This window comes from Chionomys nivalis, chromosome X (assembly GCF_950005125.1).
Source record: "Chionomys nivalis chromosome X, mChiNiv1.1, whole genome shotgun sequence".
Lineage (NCBI taxonomy): Eukaryota > Metazoa > Chordata > Mammalia > Rodentia > Cricetidae > Chionomys > Chionomys nivalis.
The window spans coordinates 73,570,240-73,593,542 of NC_080112.1; the positions used below are offsets into that span (position 1 = coordinate 73,570,240).

The following is a 23,303-nucleotide window of genomic DNA, read 5'->3' on the forward strand; positions in this document are numbered from 1 at the left end:
TCAGGGACAGTGAAAGGTGGCTTTCACAAACATCCTAATGTCCTATAACCAAAAGTTGTAAAACTTAACATGTAATGTGACTTTAAGCCTGACCTCAAGGTTGTAAAAACTCTTTGACCTTCACTTGGTACTTGATTTTACCATAAGAAGAGGTCAAAGATCAGCCCCCATTGTCAGAATTCCAGAAGCCTGATGTATGGCTATGGTCACAGGTATAACTGATAAGCTTTGTGTGCCCCATTGAGATTTTTTTCTTTTTCAGGAATAAAGCTTGGTTCTGGTTTAATAAACTTTGGTGATCTGTCTCCCATCATTGCACCACCCTGGACCCAATAAAGCAAGACTAAAAACCAGCTGGGCAAACTTCAAACTATGCATGCCAAAACGCTCTCCACATCTCCAATTCTATTCAGCTTTGTTGACTACTTTGTATTGGGCTGGTTCCACTTCCTATTAGCAGCTCTCCTCAGCAGCTATCCCATGACTGTGGCATCTCTAACATCTGGGGTTCTCTAAGGCAATTCAGGCTTCAACTTCACACAATTGCTCTCTACTAGGCCTTCATCCAGGTACACCCCTGACACATGCCTGGCCTCAGTGACTGTCCTTAAGTGGGGAGGCAACTTCTATAACCTGTTTCTTCTATCCTTAACTCTAAAGGCAGAACCACATGGCCAAAGCTGCCAACTTCTGCTGCTTACAGGGGCTGAAACTTGCCCCCTTGTTTAATTATATCCTTATCAGCTTTCTACATTCCTTTACTGCCTAAGTTTGGTTGTCCTTGAACTTGATCTTTAGACTAGACTGGCCTCAAACTCAGAGATCCACCAGTCTCTGCCTTCCCAGTGCTGGGATTAAAAGGGTGCATCACCACATCTGGCTGTAAACTTTTCTTTAATTCCTTTCTACAAATTGGAAATATAGCCGGGTGGGATCTTGTCCTGAGGTCACCACTCCCTTTATTTCATTTCTTAATTTGTTATCATCTTGAACAAAGAACTTAGCTCCATTCCACTTTCTGGGGCTCTTTTTCTCCACAAATATTTTTTTCTTGCTCAGCTTGCTCCTTTTCATTATATAACTTTATTAGAGTTAACACTAGTAACCACAAAACAGTCTATACTAAGTTGTTTTGAGATTTCCGCTTCCAACAGAATTAATCTAAACGCTTCACTTTACCTTAGGCAGACTCTTTGATAAAGGACAAAATGTAGCCACTTCCTTCCACAAAATATCACAAGGATAATCTAGATAACATACTAACATCCTTCACTGATACCTCTTGACTGAGCCCTGGACAGTTCAAATAACTCTTAGCAATACTGTCTTCCATGCTTTTACTAGTATGGCCCACTAAGCAGTGCTTAAAGCATCCCACTATTTTCATAACCCAAAGTACCAAAGTCTAAATTTCCCCAAACAAAAACATGGTCAGACCTATCAAAAAAAAAAATATCCCACTCCTGGTACCAACTTCTGTCTTAGTCAGGGTTTACTATTGCTGTGACTATAGCAACTCTTACGAAGAAAACATTTAACTGAGGGTGGCTTGCTGACAGTTTCAGAGATTCAGTCCATTATGACTGTGAAGGGGAGCATGGTAGCATGCTGGAGCAGAGAATGTTATATCTTGTAGGCAACAGGAAGTTGACTATCACACTGAGGGAAACTTGAAAAAAAGAGACCTCAAAGCCCACCCTCACAGTGACACACTTCCTCCAACAAGGCCACATCTCCTAATAGTACCACTCAATGTGGGGGCCATTTTTTTCAAACCACCACAGTATTCATAAGTTAAAATATATAATCAGTTTTGAATAAAAATAATGAGATGAAAATGTACAGCAATCCATCTTTGCATATCAATAACAAAACAGCTAAGAAGGAAAACAATCATCATTTTTTAAATATTTGGAAGATTACTTTTAGAAACTGGAAAATATTATCTCAAATGGTCATTGCTACTACTACTATGCCCTAATACCCCAAATTATTCCTCATAAAATGAGAAGTTTCTTTCTCAAGTGACAGCTCATGCTGGTGAGAATGTGGAGCAAGGGGAACACTCCTCCATAGCTGGTGGGAGTATAAACTTGTACAATCACTATGGAAATTAATATGGTAGTTCCTCAGAAAGTTGGGAATCTATCTACTGCAATAACCAGCTATACTACTTTTGGGTATATACTCAAAGGACACTCCATCCAAACACAAGGACACTTGCTCAGTTATATTCATTGTGGCTTTATTCATAATACCTAGAAAATAGAAACAACCTAGATGTCCCTTAACAGAATGGATATATAAACAGATTTACACAATGGAGTACTACTCAGTGTTAAAATAATGACTTTGTGAAATCTGCAGGCAAATGCATGCAACCAGAAATATCATCCTGGGGTAACTCAGATCCAGAAAAATTAACACAGTATGTATTCACTTATAAGTGGATATTAGTCATTAAGTAAATGATAACCATCTATAATCCACAGACCAAGAGAGGTTAGGTAAAGAAGAGAGGTATAGGGGAGAAGCATGGATCTCCCTGGGAAGGGGAAATAGAACAGATTCTGAGGGTCAGCTGGGAGTGGGTGGGAATGGGAACAGGAGAAATCAGGTATAGTGAGGGATGGAAGGAGAGGCTACTGGGAGAGATGACTGAAATTGGGGAGCATTTCAGGGTGAATAAAAACCCATTACAGTGGAAACTTCCTGGAATCTATGAGGGTGACCCTAGTGAGGATTCCAAGTAATGGGATATGGAGTACTAACTGATCATATTTTATAGCCAGGCAAGGTTTCCAGTGGTGGAAATTGTTACATTTGGTTGAGTTGTTGGCCAGGGAGGTCCCAAGAATATCTCTAAACAACCCAGCCGGATGCTAGGACAGAAGGTCACCATCTGAACATTGACAGTGTGTGTGTGTTTCGGGGAGGTCATTGCTGAGGACAACGTCCACTAAGCTCACAAACAGACTACTCTTATGCAATTTGAAACAAAAACTAAGGGTACCTTAAAGAAGAAAACCGTAATTGAGAAAATGTCACCATGAGATCCAGCTGTAAGGCATTTTCTCAATTAATGATCAATGGGGATGGTCTCAGCCCATGGTGGCTGGTATCATCCCTGGGCTGGTGGTCCTGGGTTCTATAAGAAAGCAGGCTGAGAAAGCCAAGGGAAGCAAGCCAGTAAGAAGTACCCCTCCATGGACTCTGCATGAACTCCTACCTCCAGATTCCTGCCCTGCTTGAGCTTGTGTACTAAATTCCTTCAGTGATAAACAGTAATGTGAAACTGTAAGCCATATAAACCCTTTCCTCCCTAATTTGCTTTTTGGTCATGGTGTTTCACTGCAGCAATAGAAACCCTAATGAACACAAATTCAGAGATGTCGAGCTGGTGGGGGCTTGCAGCCTCCACTCATACATTCTAGTCTCAAGTGTAAGAAGGTACTGTACAGAGTATGGAAAGAGAAACCTGGACATCAACCCACTCACAAAATCCTCCACCTACAATCTGTACTGCTTGTAAGATGTGCTGGGGCAATGGTGGCACAGAACATGTGGGGGTAGCCAATGTCTGCTATAACTTGAGGCCCATGTCATGAGAGGAACCTCATGCATGCCCTACACTGCCTGGATGGCCAGGAACCAGAAACTGGATAGCCCAGAGAAGGTAGAACCAAACACAACTGAAAAAAGTCAATGAAATGATTCCTAATTATATTCTCTTATACTCATAGATGGGTGCCTTGTACAGTCATCCCTCTGAAAACAGAGACCCACAACCAGACATTATGCAGAAAGAGTCTAAATTAGAGATCTCCTTTGGGTCCCTCCCCTTGGACATCAGGAACCCCATGGGGGGGCTTTATGAATCATAGGGAATGGACGACACCAGGAGAACATGGCCCACTGAATCAACTAAGCAGGGCTCAAATGGGTTCACAATCAGAGAACTTGCATGAGTCTGCACCAGGTCCTCTGTGTGTGTAAGGTGGGAGTCTCTGACTCTTGACTGCTCTTGGAACTCTTTTCCTCCTACTGGGGTGCCTTGTCCAGCCTCGATAAGAGGACTTTCGTGTTGTCTTATTGTATCTTGTTTTGTTTTGTCTAGCTATCTTCCATCTCTTGGAGACCTACTCTTCTCTGAAGAAGAAATTGAAGGGGAGTTGCCCTGGGTTAAAGGGGGGGTGGAGGGGTGCTAGAAGTTGAGGGAAGGGAAACTGGTTGGGAGGTATTCTACAAAAGAAGAGTCTGTTTTCAATTTTTTAAAAAGTTAAGATCAACCTACCCCAAGATCCAGTAATACCACTATTGGGAATATACCCAAGAGATGCCCCATCAAATGATAAAAGTATCTGTTCAACTATGTTCATAGCAGCATTGTTTGTAATAGCCAAAACCTGGAAACAACCTAGATGCCCTTCAATGGAGGAATGGATGAAGAAAGTGTGGAATATATACATATTAGAGTACTACTCAGCAGTAAAAAACAATGACTTCTCGAATTTTGCGTGCAAATGGATGGAAATAGAAAACACTATCCTGAGTGAGGTATCCCAGACCCAAAAAGAGGAACATGGGATGTACTCACTCATAATCGGTTTCTAGCCATAAATAAAAGACATTAAGCATATAATTTGTGATCCTATAGAAGTTAAATAAGAAAGTGAACCCAAAGAAAATCATATAGTCATCTGCATGGAGAGGGGGAAGTAGACAAGATTGCAGGGCAAAAACTGGGAACTTGCGGGTGAGGTGGCATGGGGCAAAGGGGAAATGGGATGAGAAACATGAGAAGGGGAGGATGGGAGGAGCTCGGGGGATTGGGATGGTTGGGATATAGGAAGGGAGGATACGGGAGCAGCGAAGTGTATATCCTATCTAAGGGAGCCATCTTAGGGTGGGCAAGAGACTTGACTCTAGAGGGGTTCACAGGTGTCCAGGGAGATGTCCCCAGCTGGTACCTTGGGCAACTGAGGAGAGGGAACCTGAAATGACCCTGTCCTATACTGATGAATGTCTTACCTATCACCTTAGAACCTTCATCTGGCGATGGATCGAGGTAGAGACAGAGACTCAATTTGGAGCAACGGTCTGAGCTCTTAAGGTCCAAATGAGGAGCAGAAGGAGGGAGAACATGAGCAAAAAATCAGGACCACGAGGGATGCACCCACCCACTGTGACAGTGGAACTGATTTATTGGGAGCCCACCAAGGCCAGCTGGTCTGGGACTGAATAAGCATGGGTTGATTCCGGACTCTCTGAGCATGGCGGACAATGAAGGCAGATGAGAAGCCAAGGACAATGGCACTAGGTTTCGATCCTAATACATGAACCGGCTTTGTGGGAGCTTAGCCTGTTTAGACGCTCACCTTCCTGGAAGTAGATAGAAGACCTTCGTCTTCCCGCAGGGCAGAGAATTTGGACTGCTCTTCAGTATCAAGAGGGAGGGGGGATGGTGTGGGGGGAGGAGAAGAGGAGTGGGGATAGGGGGAGGGAAGTGGGGGGAGGGGGCAATATTTGGGAGGAGGGGAGGGAAATGGGAAACGGGGAGCAGGTGGAAATTTTAATTAAAAAAGAATAAAAAAAAAAAAAAAAAGTTAAGAAAAAGAGAAGTGTTTTCTATATGCTATTTTCTAGAGGCACTCATCATAATTTCCACCAATCTCTTCCTTTTTCAGATCTAATAGGAACCAAACAAACTCTTAAAAGAGTTTGTCTGTACATTTTTGTTGACTTCTAGTTAGTATGCAAGAATTTGGAACAGGGCTGGGCAGTGGTGGGCGCACACCTTTAATCCCAGCACTCAGGAGGCAGAGGCAGGAGGATCTCTGTGAGTTCAAGGCCAGCCTGGTCTACAAGAGCTAGTTCCAGGACAGGAACCAAAAAAAAAGCTACGGAGAAACCCTGTCTCAAAAATCCAAAAAAAAAAAAAAAAAAAGAATTTGGAACAGCAATTTCCATTCTATGAGTTCTATTTGTTGAGTGAAGATCCAAATATTAGCATTCTAAAAATATTTTAATCTACAACTATGTTAGTTTAGCTAGATTTCACACCTTGATATTGACCTGTCACCAAGCAACAGAAATCTGTATTTTTGAAGGACTGGTATACACTAAAAAATAAACCCTAATGTAAATGTCATTACTGGAGACTCCTCCCTATAGCTAGACTAATTAGTCATGTTCTAACCTGCCCTCTTCAATTCTCAAGAAAGTCCAGAAAACCATCTGCCTTTTACTTGTCAACAAGGTACTTGCATTCAGCTAATGAAGAAATAAAGGCCAATTCACTAATTTTGCCTTGCATTAGAACTTAGAATCAGTTTTGTCCTTAATAATTTGTATATAAAAGATAATCCACCAACCAACACTGTGCTAAAATGAACATAAAAGTGAAAAATTTCAACATTACCTACCAAATTAATCGCTAATAGGGCCCTCTATTCAGCTTAAACAAATACAGTGAAGTATGGACTCATGATCTGTTACATAATAGCCTGATTTAAGAACACACTTATTTCAGGAATGGGTCAGATTTAGTGGGAGGGTCCTCAACAGAGCTCACAGCTGAGAAATAAGAACTGAAAATAAAGTTAGGTTATGGTTTTACTTTTATCTTTTCAATTACTTACTTTACTATTTCCTTTGTATAGAACGTAAGTTCTGCCCTCTGTTTGTTTCTTTGATAATCAACTTAATTTGTAATCTTTCTACTATCATCTCTTTACTTCTCCAACATCTTCCTGCCTCCTGAGTTTGGCCCACATTTGCAGCACTGAATGCACTGCTCTCTATCTAGTTCTGCTAGCATTTCAACATGTCCAAAAGTAAAATTGTCACTCTACAAACAAGATTTGACTTATTACCTACTTCTGTTGAAAGCATTATCATTCTTGCATTCCTAACATCACCTTTGAATTTTACTATTTCACTCCTAATAACCAATCTGTTGCCATGTATTAATTATATCATACAATATCTCTGGCATCTTTCCCTCCCACAATCACTTTTCTACCATGACTTCTGTACAATACAGTCTGCTGTTACTTGTTACCTAGACTATTACACTGGTCTCATAACTAGTTGATAAATATTTGCCATATGAAGGTATGAATGGATGGATAGTATGTATCCTCAAAGTAAATCTTTTATTACTTTATTCCATCTTCTAAAATAGAGTCAGATTAACTTCTTAAAGCATACTTCTAACCATATTAATATAGTACTCAAAAGTGAAGTTCTTATTTTGCACATTATAAATTTCTTGCTTTATAGTAAAGGGATTTCATATTAGGAAATCATATTATTTCTCTAAGCTCACTTCTGCTGAAGTATCATCCTTTCAATGGAGCCAAGATAGGCTATGCACTTCTGCACACATACTATATGTTCTCACTAGGCCACTATTCAAATTACCTCTACTTATCTAACAATCTGACTTATACAAGACTGTAAAGGATGCCATTTCCTCTGCAAGATCTTTCCTGGCTCCTCACCATGGTGGTTCCCCCCACCTTTCCTCTAAAATCCCACAACACTTGAATAGCACTTCTTTGAATCCTTTATGACCCATCATGTCTCACAGTAATAAAACAAAATTTACCTTACTCCTGTATGATTTAAGGAAGAAATTTGCTTTATCTACATTCTCATTTACATTTGAATACCTATACACTGGTTTCTCTTCAGAATGTATGAATATTTTACCTTTTACATTTGAATACCAACAGTGAACAACCAAAAATAGTATTTTGTATATGTTCTCAAATACTTCAGGGCAGGGGAAAAAAATGAACAAATAAAAGAACACATGTATTTAAAACTTAAAGGGGTCTGTGTACTGAAAGCATTCAGTTTTTGTGGCTCTTATTTTTTTTTTCATTTATGCTTTCTTACAACCAATATTTCTGCATCTTATATACTTGCTTTAGGAATGAATTCCATTAAGATAACACAGACTTTTGATTCAGAAAAAAAATCTAGTATCATACAGTTTCTGCTCAATGAATGGAACAATTATGTAAAATAAGCAAAGTCCCAAAAGTTGGCCATGTTCCACTGACAGTAATTTACTTGCTAGAAAAAGTTACAGTATCTTTTAACAAAGCATATTCTTACCTTTGCACCACCTAAAAATCCCAGGGAGATGGCAACTCTGGCTCGTAGATCTGGCCTGTCTTTGGGCCACACATAAGAAAGCATTGCTTTAATAATTTTCCTAGTATCAACATCTTTTAACTGTGGGAAGAGAGAAAACAAAGCAGTAAGCAGGAAGTAATGCCATTTTTCCTATATAACAAAATTATTATAGTATATTCATTCATTCATTCATTCATTCATAATTTTGGATATCTGTGTGTGTATTTTGTGTGTATGTGTGTTTTGTATGTGTGTGTTAGTGCTTGCAAGGCAAAGCATGTATGTGGAGGTCAGAAGACAATTTTCAAGAATCAGTTCTTTAGATCTACCAGGTGGGCCCCTGGAATTGCAAATGTCTTTATCGACCAAATTCTCACTAGCCACAACCAAACTTTAATCTTGTAGAATTATATAAATATCTAAAAAATGAATGAAAACATTACAGACATATTTTTCATTCTGAATCTAAGGATGACCCCAACTAGAACTCCTAGTAAAAGCAGATATGTAGACTGAACTGGCCATCTCCTAATACCAGGCAAGACTTCAAGTGGAGGGAGTGGGAAACCAACTCAGCTATATAACCTTCAACCTATAGTCTGCCATGCCAATGGGATATACTGGGGTAAGAGTGGCCTAGAGATTGAAGGAGTGGCCAACCAATGACTAGTTGAGTCTAAAATCCATGTCAGGAGAGTAAGCATACCCCTGACACTGACTCAAGTGCCAGGATCCACAGGCTGGATGACCCAGAGACATAAAATAGAACCAAACATAACTGGAGAAAATGTCAATACACTGAAGCCTAATGATATTTTGCTATACACATATACTAGTGCCTAGCTCAATTGTCATCAGAGAGGCTTCATCCAGCAACTGATGGAAAGAGATGCAGACCCACAGCCAAACATTAGGTGTAGGTCGGGGAATCTTGCTGAAAACGGGGAGGGGGAGAAAGGATTGTAGAAGCCAGAGGAGTCAAGGACACCACAAGAAAACTCACAGGGTCAACTAACCTGGGCTCACAGTGGCTCATGGAGACTAGATCGACAACTAGGGAACCTGTTTAGGACCATTCTGGGAACTCTGCATTTATGTTATAGTTGTGTAGCTTGGTCCTCTTGTGGGGCTCCTAACAGTGGGAACAGGGGCCGCCTCTGACTCTTTTACTGGCTTTTGGGACTTAACTCTTCATACTGGGTCAACTTGTATAACCTTAATATATGGGGAGGTGCTTAGTCTTACTGCAATTGACATGCCTTGATTTTTTGATATCCATGGGAGGCCTGTTCTTTCCTGAACAGAAATGGAGAAAGGAAAGAGTGGATTGGCAAGTATGAACAGAGGGGGTTGGGGGTGGGAGATTGGGAAGAGAGGAAGGAGGGGAAACTGTGGCTGGGACATAAAATAAATAAATGAAGAACTTTATTTAAAAAAAAATGGAGAGAAAAGAAGCAAGTTCAACTGCTTTTTCAATGTCACTCATTTCTTTTTTGTTCCCATTTGAATTATCTATGCTTCTTTTTAAATATATTTTTATTGAGCTCTACATATTGCTCTGCTCCCCTCCCTGCCTCTCTCCTCCCCTTCAACCCTCTGCCAATTTACTTAAGAGATCTTGCCTTTTTCTACTACCCATGTAGATTTGAAAGACAACATCTCATTTCTGAACTAGGGATATAGCTCAGTTGGTTGAGTTCTTGCCTAACATGAAGAGATCCCAGATCTGATTTCTATTACCACATAAAACTAGGCACAGTGGACCATGTCTATAATCCCAATTCCAGCACTCAAGATGTGATGGAAGGAAGATCAGAAACTCAAAGTCATCCTTGACTACACAGAAAGTTCAAGGCTAGCACCCAGCACAAACACACACATCTTATAATCACTTTTCTTTATCTTCTCACTTTCATCTCTTGTCATCTGCATACTGCTAAAAGAGTCATTCAGTAGTGGCATGGAAACATAGGCCATACATATTTTTAAACTAATACTCAATAAAATATAGAAAAACCAATTCCAAGAACACATCCAAATAAAATCATTCACCATGATCAAGTCAGCTTCATCCCAGAGATGCAGGGATAATTCAACATAAGAAAAATCTATCAATGCAATCCACCATATAAATACACTGGAAAAAAAACATATGATCATCTCATTAGATGCTGAAAAAGCATTCAACAAGATCCAACAACCCTTCATGATAAAGGTTTTGGAGAGATCAGGGATACAAGGAACATACCTAAACACAATAAAAGCAATATACAGCAAGCTGACAGCCAACATCAAATTAAATGGAGAGAAACTCAAAGCAATTCCACTAAAATCACAAACAAGACAAGACTATCCACTCTCTCCATATCTCTTTAACATAGTTCTTGAAGTTCTGGCTAGAGCAAAAAGCCAACAAAAGGAGATCATGAGGATTCAAATTGAAAAGGAAGAAATAAAACTTTTGTTATTTGCAGATGATATGAAATTCTACTAGGGAACTTCTACAGCTGATAAATACCTTCAGTGATGTGGCAGGATACAAGATCAACTAAAAAAAATCAGTAGCCCTCCAATACACAAATGATAAAGAAGCTGAAAAAGAAATCAGAGAAATATCGCCTTTCACAATAGCACAAATAGCATAAAGTATCTTGGGGTAACACTAACCAAGGAAGTGAAATGGTGTAGGAGGTCCTTCTGTTTATGTGTTGCTTTTATTGGCTGAATAAAGAAACTGCCTTGGCCTAGTTGATAGGACAGAACTTAGGTAGGTGGAGTAGACAGAAATGAATGCTAGGAAGGACAGAGTGGCAGATCTCTGGTCTGAGACAGATGCTGGTTAGAATATTGCAGGTAAGCCACAGTCACATGGTGATACACAGATTAACAGAAATGGGTTAAATTAAGATGTAAGAATTAGCCAATAAGAAGTTAGAGCTAATGGGCCAGGCAGTGTTTAAATGAATACAGTTTCTGTGTGATTAATTTGGGTGTAAAATAGCTGGGTGGCCAAGACAACAAGCAGCGGGCTCTTCCTGCAACAGTGAAAGGCCCATTTGACAAGAACTTTAAGTCTTTGAAGAAAAAAATTGAAGAAGATACCAGACAATGGAAAGATCTCCCATGCTCTTGGACAGGTAGGACCAACACAATAAAAATGGCAACCCTACCAAAAGCAATTTATACATTCAGAATCCCCATCAAAATCCCAACATGATTCTTTGCAGACCTTGAAAGAACAATAATCAATTTCATATGGAAAAATGAAAAACCCAGGATAGCTGAAACAATCCTGTACAGTAAAGGAACATCCAGAGGCATCACCATCCCTGACATCAAACTCTATTACAGAGCTACAGTAATGAAAACAGCTTGGTATTGGCATAAAAACAGACAGATTGACCAATGGAATTGAATTGAAGAACCAGATATTAATCCACACACCTATAAACACTTGATTTTTGAAAAAGAAGGTAAAATTATACAATTTTCAACAAATGGTGCTGACATAACTGGATGTCAACATGTAGAAGAATGAAAATAGACCCATATCTATCGCCACGCACAAAACTCAAGTCCAAATGGATTAAGAACCTCAGTATAAATCTGACCACACTCAACCTGATAGAAGAGAAAGTGGAAAGTAGCTTTCAATGCATGGGCACAGGAGACACTTCCTAAGTATAACCCTAGTAGCACAGACACTGAAAGCAACAATAAATAAACGAGAATTCCTGAAACTGAGAAGCTTCTGTAAAGCAAAGGACACAATCAATAAGACAAAAAGGCAGCCTACTAAATGGGAAAAGATCTTCACCAACCCCATATCAGAGAATTGTAAGAACCAGGTGTATGTATGGATGTCTGTGCTTGTACACCAATGTATGGAGACCAGAAGAAGCTGTCTAAATCTACCCCTAACTGCCTTATTCTTTTGAGGTAAACCTGAAATTTACATTTTTTTCTGCAATGTTGGCAGTTAATGTTATCCAGCAACCCTCTTGTTTCTTTTTCTATAGCACTGGGAGATGAAAAAGCAGGCCACACACAGGTCTTCATGGTTGTAGATCAAGTGTTCTTGACCACTAAGCTATCTCTCCAGTCCCCCAAATTCATACTTTCTGAAACCAAAATAGGAGATCATACATAATAATTTTCTAAAATTACTATATTATTATAGTTGGTGAAACAATCCCCACTCAAAAATAAAATAATAGCTCAATGTCTAGAAAAGAAAAAAGATGTTCTTTACTGGTAGGGGTATACAGCACTAAATATATTATTAGTGGGGAAAATGCTGAAATTATATATCTGGAAAGCAATTTCATATCTAACACAAGCTTTTAAAATAATTCTTTCCTCTGTGCCCAAAAATCCACTTCTGAGAACTTCTGCTAAAAATAATCTGAACACTGTGTTCCAAGTTGAATCTATTTTACCTGAAAACTCTCTTGAATCTGTCGAATTCTTTCCATTTCCAATCACTAATACAATCCTAGTTATCATTCTTAGGAAAACAAAACAAAACAAAAACCTTTGCAGTAGCCTCCTAACTTTTTTCCCTGTATTCATTCTATTCCCTATCTAGGAAATTCACTCAATAATCAAACATTGCTTTAGTTTAAAACCCTTAAGCAATATCCTATCATTCTTTGACTAAAGAACAAAGTCTATAACATAGAGTGAATATAAGGTTCTGCTTGGCCTGACATATAGCCATGTACTATACTATCATTATTATCATTATTTTTAGTGTTCAATAGGTACTGGCTGACTTTTAGTTCCCTAAACATGTCCTTGTATGTATATGTAAGCTATGTTCTCTGTGTCTATGAAAAAAGCTCCTTAAAATAATATAATCCTATCCCTTCCCCCCAAGTCTTTAAACCTGTTAAACCATCTTCAGCAACACAGAAGCATTTATTCAATGAAGTTACCTCTAACATTAATCAGAATCCTTTTTCTGTTTTCTCTTATAGATCATGGTTCCTTCCTTTAGAGTTTCTACTTCAGTCAGAAACTACATATAAAGCAAGATGGCCTATCAGGTAAAGACACCTGTCACCAAGCCTAATGAAGTGGGTTTGATCCCTGGAATCCACACAGTTAAGAGAATCACCAACTTCTGCAAGGTGTCCTCTGATCTTCATAGAGGCACCATGGCGTTCACCATGCCCAAACAAATAAACACAGAAACAAACAGTTAAAAAGTCACGCTTGGTTATAGAGTCTGTGTCAAGTGTAGGATACATGAGATCCAGGAAGAAAGGAAGGAGGAAGGGGGATGGATGGGAGGGAGGGAGGGAGGGAGGGAGGAAAGGAGGGAGAATAGGAGTTAAGTAGGAAAGGAATAAACATAAATAGACAGAAAGAAAAAAGAGAGATGGAAAGAAGGGGTAAGAAACTCTCTCTCTCTCTCTGTGTGTGTGTGTGTGTGTGTGTGTGTTCCAACAAGATCACACCTCCTAATAGTGTGACTCTCTTTGGAGGCCATTTTCTTTTCAACTACCACAAATATCAAGTCTTTTCTCAAATGAATAATTTAAATATAAATGTGTTATGTGAGTACAGGTCTATATATATGATAGTAGGAGAATTTCTTGGTGAAAGGAAAAGAGCCAGTGAGAGAGGGAATAGAAGTTCATATAGAACAAGTACAAGCCACCTACAGTGGCATAAATATGTGAAAATCTTATAATGAAACCTATTATTTTGTATGCTGAGAAAAAATGAAATTTTAATTAAAAAAGGAAACATTACACAAGAGTGAACTAAAATTTTAAAAATACTGAATAAAGAAACAAAAATTTAGCTATATCAATGTTTATGCCTGGGCCATTTTGATAGAAACAAAATTAAAAACCCAAGATCTGTCTCTGGGTTTTTATTATTTGTGTTATATCTGGCATCCAACACTTGGGGTGCAAATTCATGAAAAAGTCATTTGTTGTGGCTTTACAGCCACAGGCAGAGGCCGGAGCTACATGCAGCTGGACTCACTATCCTACCAGCTAGGTTTTTCATTTTTCTTTCGTGGTGGGCTCTCCCTGAACCCCCTTCTTGGGCTGCTGCCAAACTAGCTAGCTGCCTTGAAATCCAGTCAGGCTTGTACTGTTCTATGAAGCAGCAATAAGCCTCACATCATTACCAACATCCTAGGTAGATTTGGTAAGACAATGGGAGTTCTATTTATTTATTTATTTATTTATTGAAGATTTCTGCCTTCTCCCCGCCACCACCTCCCATTTCCCTCCCCCTCCCCCATCAAGTCCCCCTCCCTCATCATCCCTAAGAGTAATCCGGGTTCCCTGCCCTGTGGGAAGTCCAAGGACCACCCACCTCCATCCAGGTCTAGTAAGGTGAGCATCCAAACTGACAATGGGAGTTCTTAAAGGAAGGCATTATTTAAAAGGGAGAGTTTTTTTCCCCACTAATAAATAGGGAAAACCATTACAAAGGAGGGATTTGAGTCTCTGCATAATAATATGCTACACAGTTTGAAAATGGAATAATTAAATGAGAGTATAACTAATTTAGATGGGATTTATGTAATGTCAATTGTAAACAGTGTCAGCATTATCATTTTTGTTTTATCATTAAAAATATTGGTTAATCTGTGTGCTAAGATACAGGCCCTAGAAAAACTTAACAAAACAGATCATAGAGATATTCAAATTCAGACAGAGGAATTTAAATGGAGAACCAATTTCAGCATTGCATTACAAGAACAGTGAGGAACAGCCTAAGGTTTTCAAACAACCAACCTTAAGATATCCAGTGACCTTGAAGGAATTGCCAAATGCTAGAGGTCTCATAAGAGCTGAATTGACTCCTGTGCCAACGTTATATTTAAGGAGATTTAAGGAAGCAATAGTCTCTTCTGGCATGCATTCATCTTTTGTGAAGCAAATGTTAAACTCACAGTCAGTTTACAATAGAATTATCCCTAAATACTGGATAGACTTGGTCAAAGCTATTTTAGAGCCTGGTCCACAATTACAATGACATAGCTAGTTCAGAGAAGAGGTTAAGACTATTGAACAATGGAGCAAAACTAGAGGTATGGAAATCTCCCAAGATCATATTCTTAGAGGAGATTATGGTACTATAGAAAAGCAATCCTTATATGATGGTCTTTACCATGCAGCAGCTTTGAATGCTTGGGCAAAATATGAAGAAGTAGGAAAGAAGAATGAATCATTTATTGAAGTCATACAGGGCCTCAAAGAAACATTCATGAATTTCTTACCAAGATTGATATCAGCAGTAAATAGAATGACATCAAATTCAGAAACTAGAAAAATAATAATTGAATCTCTGGCTTTTGAAAATGCTAGTTCTCAATGAAAAAGGATAATTAGGTAATTAAAGGCAAGGCTAGCACCTTTGGAGGAATAGATCCACGATACAATTAATAATGAATCTGATGACCATGATGATACTTGGAAAGGAGAGGTGATTTCCAGAGGGTTGAAGAAAAACTGAAATAGCAAGTATTTCAATTCTAGCAAAGTCACCTTGGATTTTAAACAGGGTGTTCCTAGAAACAATGTTTTTTCCCCCTAAACATAATTCACTCAGAATGCCACCTCCCTTCTGGATTATGCAGAAGATGTTGCAAAGGCAAGTAGACATTGGACTAATGAAGGTAGGTCAACAAGGGATATTCAAGGTAATCCTTTGCCATTGGAAAACTCCATGAGGGGGCCTCTTGGAGATCCCTATGGCAAATCTGGTTCAGTTGTATTCTGCTATCATAGAAGAAGCTTCTTCCCAGATCAATTAAAGAACATAATGCCTATTATAAGAAACCACACTGCATTGGATAATAGAACAGCTATAGAACAGAAAAGAGAACAAAAAATTCAGGAGAAATCATAAAGCAAGTATCTTGGCAAACTTCCATAATTGAACAAAGACCAAGATTTGAATAAATGAGATTGTCACTGAAGGTTTGGTAGACATGGGTACAGATATAACAATAATTTCCTAAGAATCTTGGCATCCAAATTGACCTCTTCAGAATGTAAATGTTGAGCTTTTAGGGACTGGAACTATCTCAGGTAAAGCAGAGCATGAGATGAGTTGAATGCATAGGGCTACAAGGAGAGAGAGGAATATTAAAACCATATGTGGCTAACATAGCAATGAACGTGTGGGAACATGATTTGTTACAGCAATGGAATACTCAGATTAATATTCCCCCAATATAGAAATATACTATAAAATAATGCATGTTTCTGGGAAAAATATTACAAGATATTATAAATAACAGTCACAAATCATTCAATTTGTACAAGAACAGAGTACAACAGCTGCTGACTTCCAAAGGCACCAAAAGCCCTACCTTTAAAATGGTTGACAGATAAACCTGTATGGGTTAAGCAATGACTTTTAATAACCAAGAAACTGTGGGCTTTAGAACAGCTGGAATAAAACCTGATGAACTGATCAATTTAAAAAAAACTTTAGATGGTGATAAGGACTTAAATAGTCCTAGGAAATTATCAGCTGAAGCTTAAAAGAAATGGCTTTGATTGAAGAGAAATTACATAAGGTATATGTGGATCAGGTGGATCTGAATCTTAACTGCATTCTGGTTATATTACCCTCCAAACATTCCCCTACAGGAATTTTAATCACATGGATGATATTATCTTGGAATGAATCTTTTTACCACATAAACCAAGTCAAAAATTAAAACCTAATGTGGAAAAGGTCTCTGAGTTAATTCTAAAAGGAAAATTAAGACTTCGTCAATTAGCAGGAATATAACAAGCAGAAATTGTAATACCTTTTAATATTGATGAAAGTGAAAAATTATGGGCAGAAAGTGAACCCCACCAAAGAGCTTGTAGTAATGTTTTAGAAGAGATTAACCACAACTATCCCAAAAGCAAGAGCATTCAACTCATAAAGAGAACTAACTGGATCCTTTCTCACATTGTACAGGACACACCAATAACTGGATCCCCTATATTCTATACTAATGCAAATAAATCAGGAAAGGCAGGTTACAAATCAGAAAATTTAAGTGGACCAAAGACCTTAATCATTCTGTCCAAAAGTCAAGATTATATGCTTCCTCTTTGTTTGGCTAGTGACTGTGTCTCTGCCTTTCCTCTTCCCAGAATTCTCTTAGTCTGGTTGCCCCAACCATACTTCCTGCCAGCATAAGTGACAAATCTTTACAGTGGACAGAAGCATTATCCCACAGCACATAACACATCCTATATACATAACAATTCTATATGGGTCTGTCAGGTCCTCTTGCACAAGGTAATACAGAAATTGATCAATTATTGATTGGAAATGTGCTGAACGTCTCATTCATAAATATCATGTCAATAGCAAAGGTTTTAAAAAAAGACTTTTCCATTACTGTTGGAGGCCCAACGAGGCCAAAGGTCAGAGAGTTTGGGACTTGTTTTTAGTTCATTCAAGGTTATTGTGCTTCTAACTAGAACAAAGGTCCCAACTAGTTGTACCTCAGAGTTCTGCTCTATCAAGGCTATTGTCAACAGGTGTGGCTAGTTGCCAGACCTCATGCTTATGAAATAGGGAAATACCTAAAACAAAAGTCTAAGGATCCAACTAAGTTCCAGTTCCCTTTATGGAAATAACTTGGGATTCAAACCAGGGAGTGGTTTGCCTACAGAGTGCTTGGTCTAGGGTGTGAGTCAAGGGAATGAGCCAAGGGCTTGAGCAATGTGCCCCATGACTTTCAATTTGTATGTTAATGAAGTCTTTTGTTTAACTCCTACATTATTGGGGTCAGGGGTGTATTAACCAGTTGGAAATTAACACGGGTGAAAAATTCCCTCCCTATACTATCCTACATGTTTCTGCAGTTTATTATTTTCATTTGCATCTTTGTATTCTTTACTATATTTCTAAATTCCCATGCCTCCACTCTGGAAGAGGGTATTTTTATCGAGGCTGGCCCCCAAACACATCACATGACAATAAGCAAGAAAATTATAAGGAGATGTCCTACTTGTTCTTTATACAACCAACACCACTACCTGCAGGAGGTAACCCAAAGGGTACTCAAAGGAATGAAATCTGGCAAGTGGATAGACTCCATTTTATAGAACTTGGAAAACTAAAATATGTGCACCATACCATTGATACCTCCTACTCAGGTTTTTAATGGGCAACTGTTCTGAGTTAGAAAAAGATGGATTCTATAAGCACACATTTGCTAGAAGTTACTGCCATCATTGGTATACTTGTGCAAATAAAGACAGATAATGTTCTAGCATATTTCCCTAAGAAAATGGAACAGTTTTTTGCTTATTATAATATAAACCACATTATAGGTATAAAACATAATCTTACAGGTCAGGAAGTTATAGAAAGATCAAATTGAACTTTAAAGGATATGTTATATAAACAGGAAGGAATGATAAAGACCCCCAGAAATGATTGCATAATGCTTTATCAACTTTGAATTTTCTAAATGCTAATGAGAAAGGAAAAACAACTGTACAGAGACACTGGATAGTAGAAAAAACTATCAGCCAATATACTTTAAAGATGTACTGACCTCAAAATGGAAACCAGGACATGTCTTACATTGGGGAAGGGATTTGGCTTTTGTTTCCACAGGAGAAGAAAAGCTATGGACACCATCAAAATTGATAAAGATTCAATTTGAACAAGAGACATCTCTTAATTAGAAGATATTATAGTTCATCAAACAGCACAACCATTTAATGTAAACTAACTCATAAAACTAACAAATGTTTTTCAACTGATGAGATATAACTTGCTAAAGAGAATCTCCCAAAATTTAGGATCGGAAAACATATTTTCTTTTCAGGAGAATAAAGACATCCAGCTATGAAAATCTGAAGACCACTGGACAAATGAGACATCTGAAAAAAAGAACAAATCATCCAGAAATATGTCTTGAGAAAATTGACCTATTGGTATATCACATTTCCAACAGGATGAAATTTCATAAATTTTCCCAACTGTTTGTTTTTGCTGATCTCTATAGACATATAATGCAAATGCTCTATTTTATATTCCCAGTCCAATCAAAAATTAAAGCTGGCTTTGGAGTGTGGCTATCTCCGTCTCCAAACCCAAGCATGTTTATTAAAGTGAAATTCAAAATCTCTGTCTCATGTCAAAAGAGCCACCTGATATGCGGGTAGAAGAAAAACAAAAATTAAGGACTATTTTATTGCTACTAACCTCATAATCCTTTGGTTTTATACTGACTCTTTAACAGCTTTTCATAAGGTATAAAATTAATAAGATTAATATATATAATTATAAAATTATATATATATATTAAATTTTTTGTCATGATATTAATGACCATATAGAGTACTACCTAATTCTAGAAAAAGGTTTCATCTACCCTTCTGTACATGATTTTGGGTTTGAGTCTCTATTAGTTTTATGCAGTGAACCATGAGCATGCCTAACTGGGACCTTTGAAGTCTCTAAAAGAATGGGGCCCGAAAATGATGATTCCTCCAGGACTATGAAAACACCACTAAGCTAAAAAACACATCTAAAGACTGGCTTTGAACTACAAACTGCTCAGAACAATTTCAAGGTGGCTAGCTGAGATGATCCAGCCTCACAGACTACATAGACTACTCCAGCCAGAACTTGAAATAAGCCCTGCATTTTCCCATTATACAGAGACTAGACAACTGACACAGCTACTTCTCCCAGGACTAGACAATTAACCTAAGCAGTGTTTAAAAGAATACAGTTTCCATGTAATTATTTCGGGGCATAAGCTAGTCGTGCGGGCGGCCGGGTGCCGGGGACACAGCCCCGCCGCTCCTATTACAACAGAGTGGCGCCCAACGTGGGGCTCGAACCCACGACCCTGAGATTAAGAGTCTCATGCTCTGCCGCTCTTATTACAACAGAGTGGCTCCCAACGTGCTAATGAACTCCACGTAAAACCTGAGAGGGCTTAAAAAGGAGAGAGAGAAAATTCAAGACAGTTTTTTGCTGTTTGTGGGTTGCATGCCGCAAAGAAATTGTCCTGACTCAGCAACAGGAAAAAACTGGCTGTTTTAAAATGCCGGCTTTCTGGGCTGTGCCGCCATCGTGATCTCTGTCTGGCTCCTGCGGGAGACAGAGCTTTTGAATGAATCATTTGGAGTAAAGTGCTAAGGCTTGCTTGATGGCAATGTGGACTGCTGTGTGCCTGGAACTGTGTGTGGCTCAGGGGCACCAAATGGCTCTGAGGCAGGAGCGGCTTCGCTCCGCCATGCTGAACTGTGCTGGTCTCAGGCAGGAACTACCGTAATTACTGTAATAACAGCTCAGTTACGGTTTAGACTGGGCAGGACACAGGCGGTACCGTATTACCTGTACATGGTGCAACTTAAGTTTTTAAGAAATGCTTAATATTTTAAGAAATGCTCCTGGATAGTAAAAAAATTACAGATTCACAATAAAACAGATTCAGACATAAAAGACCACTAAATGAGTCACAGTGTTGGATGAATGTACGTAGGCTTGAGAGAAAAAAAAATAGAGAGAGAAAATAAAGTTAATGCCCTTAAAAAAAGGGGGATAAAGTCATTAAAGAGACAGAGTACAGATAGTTATAGATTAAAAGAAAAATAAAAATAAGCCATGTAAAAATGGAAAATTCACAGAGAGTCTGGATTCTTTGTATTATTGTGTTTTCTTTAAAATTTTTGACTGTAAAGGAGCTAAGTGCAGAGAGACATTTCATTATATGGGCTGCCAAGCTAAACCAGAATGGATATAAGGGTATTATGATTTCAGAATATGGGTCTAAGGATATGATGCTTTGGAGAGGGTCTTCTTTTGTTTTCACAGAGGATAAGACTCTGTGGATTGCGTCTATCCCGATATGGTATGATAGACCACGCCCTCCTGAAAGGTTGCTGTGAACACCTTCAGAAAATTACTTCACTCAACTGCCGACTGAGATGACCCTGACACACAGGTTACACCATGAAAGATCTGAATACAGCGCCCCCATTCAGCAGGAAGCAGTTTGGAGAGAAAAAACTGCGCCCATGTTCCCAAATATGGTTTATAAATGTTCTTTTACATTTAAAGGGGGATATGATATAGATATAAATAATTTGCATTGGTATGGATTATAAGGTCAATTTTGTTATGTGTATATGTATTTCTAATCTTGATTAAGGTATTGTGATTGTATAGTTCATTTAAAAATGTAATGAATATAGGTTGTTAATGGATAATTATCAATAATTGTCAAGCTTTTAGTCATGTTAGTTAGATTTTCTAGATGTGCATAGATATATTTCAGCTAGATAGGCATTCTTCATATCTTTCAAAGACTGCAGAATATGGCATTTAATGTTTTAATAACTTAGGGCTTTTTATGAAAATGAGACACATCTGCTCCTGACAGCACCAATCTACTTCAAGAGGATGATGGGTATCGAAGAGGCTCCTTATGGAGTTTGATAGCCATTTGGGCAAGAAACTGCTCTTGCCTGGACTGTTGCATAAACTGGACACAAAGAACCCGCAGAGAGAGGACTGCTGAACTTGCCTAAAGGTGAGATGATCTTTCGGGGTTCCTGATTTATAAAAGAGTCTACGAGACATTCTGCAAGACACAGCAAAAAGTGACTGAACTGTCTTTGGAATTTCCTGCTTGACGAAAATGTCTGCTGGATACTATGGGTCTGTAGGCTGAAGATGGATGCCACAATGGTACAGAGGAACTTTGGGTGACTGTCCAGGCAGTGAGATGTCTCTGTCATTTCTAGTTTTTGGATCTCTTGTTTGCTTAGGTAATATTATATCCTTCTGGAGTCTTTGATGGAGTTGAAGAATGGTTAGTTATAGTTATAGTTTTCATTAGTTATGATAAAAGATAAAATAGATATAAATATTGTAACTGTAATTCTTGCTTAATAACTGTTCTATGTAATTTTACTATGTTAAAGTTAAAGCCTTTCTTTTTTGTTTAAACAAAAAAAGGGGCTCTCTTCTTGTCCCACCCAGCTTGCATCCAGAACCCTTCTTCCTTCTGTCCCCTTTCCTCTTTGGGCACATAACACCATCCAGCTCAGTCTGTCTGGCGCTGGGGGCAAATCCTCAGGGCAAGCAGGCAGGCGAGACCTCCTTTGTCTCACTGGCCCGCCTGCACCAACCAAGGTAGGCGCTTTGTTTACGAACTACCCAACCTGCACGGAGATCTGATCTCGGCACCAGGAGAGACAGCAGTGCGGTGAGTTTGTGACCAGCGGAGGCGGAAGCAGCCCTGGACAGGGAACTCTGAAGTTCCTCATCCCCCTCCCTATACTCCCCGGGCTCCCTGCAGGGGCTCTACCCCCCCATACTGCCTCTCTCTTCTTGTCCCACCCAGCTTGCATCCAGAACCCTTCTTCCTTCTGTCCCCTTTCCTCTTTGGGCACATAACACCATCCAGCTCAGTCTGTCTGGCGCTGGGGGCAAATCCTCAGGGCAAATAGGCAGGCAAGACCTCCTTTGTCTCACTGGCCCGCCTGCACCAACCAAGGTAGGCGCTTTGTTTACGAACTACCCAACCTGCATGGAGATCTGATCTCGGCACCAGGAGAGACAGCAGTGCGAACCTTCATCTAGCGATGGATGGAGATAGAGCCAGAGACCCACACTGGAGCACCGGACTGAGCTCCCAAGGTTATAATGAGGAGCAGAAGGAGAGAGAACATGAACAAGGAAGTCAGGACCATGAGGGGTGCACCCAACCACTGAGACAGTGGGGCCGATCTATTGGGAGCTCACCAAGGTCAGCTGGACTGCTACTGAAAAAACATGGGATAAAACCGGACTCTCGGAATGTGGCGGACAATGAGAGCTGATGAGAGGCCAAGGAGAATGGCACAGGAACTTTCAACTGGCGATAGATCGAGAGAGAGACAGAGACCCAAATTGGAGCAATGGTCTGAGCTCTTAAGGTCCAAATGAGGAGCAGAAGGAGGGAGAACATGACCAAGGAAATCAGGACCACGAGGCGTGCACCCACCCACTGTGACAGTGGAATTGATCTATTGGGAGCTCTTCAAGGCCAGCTGGACTGGGACTGAATAAGCATGGGTTGAAACTGGACTCTCTGAACATGGCGGACAATGAAGGCGGATGAGAAGCCAAGGACAATGGTACTAGGTTTCGATCCT

At 39.3% G+C, this 23,303-nt stretch overlaps 1 protein-coding gene across 1 annotated transcript in view; it reads right to left on the reverse strand.

Annotated features, from left to right (window-relative positions):
• Abcb7 (ATP binding cassette subfamily B member 7) overlaps positions 1–23,303 on the reverse strand; it is a 177,144-nt gene that overhangs the window by 50,654 nt on the left and 103,187 nt on the right. Inside the window, exon 4 of the mRNA XM_057759164.1 lies at positions 8,128–8,247. Coding sequence (XP_057615147.1) covers positions 8,128–8,247 — 120 coding nt within the window. The remainder of the gene's footprint in view (positions 1–8,127; positions 8,248–23,303) is intronic.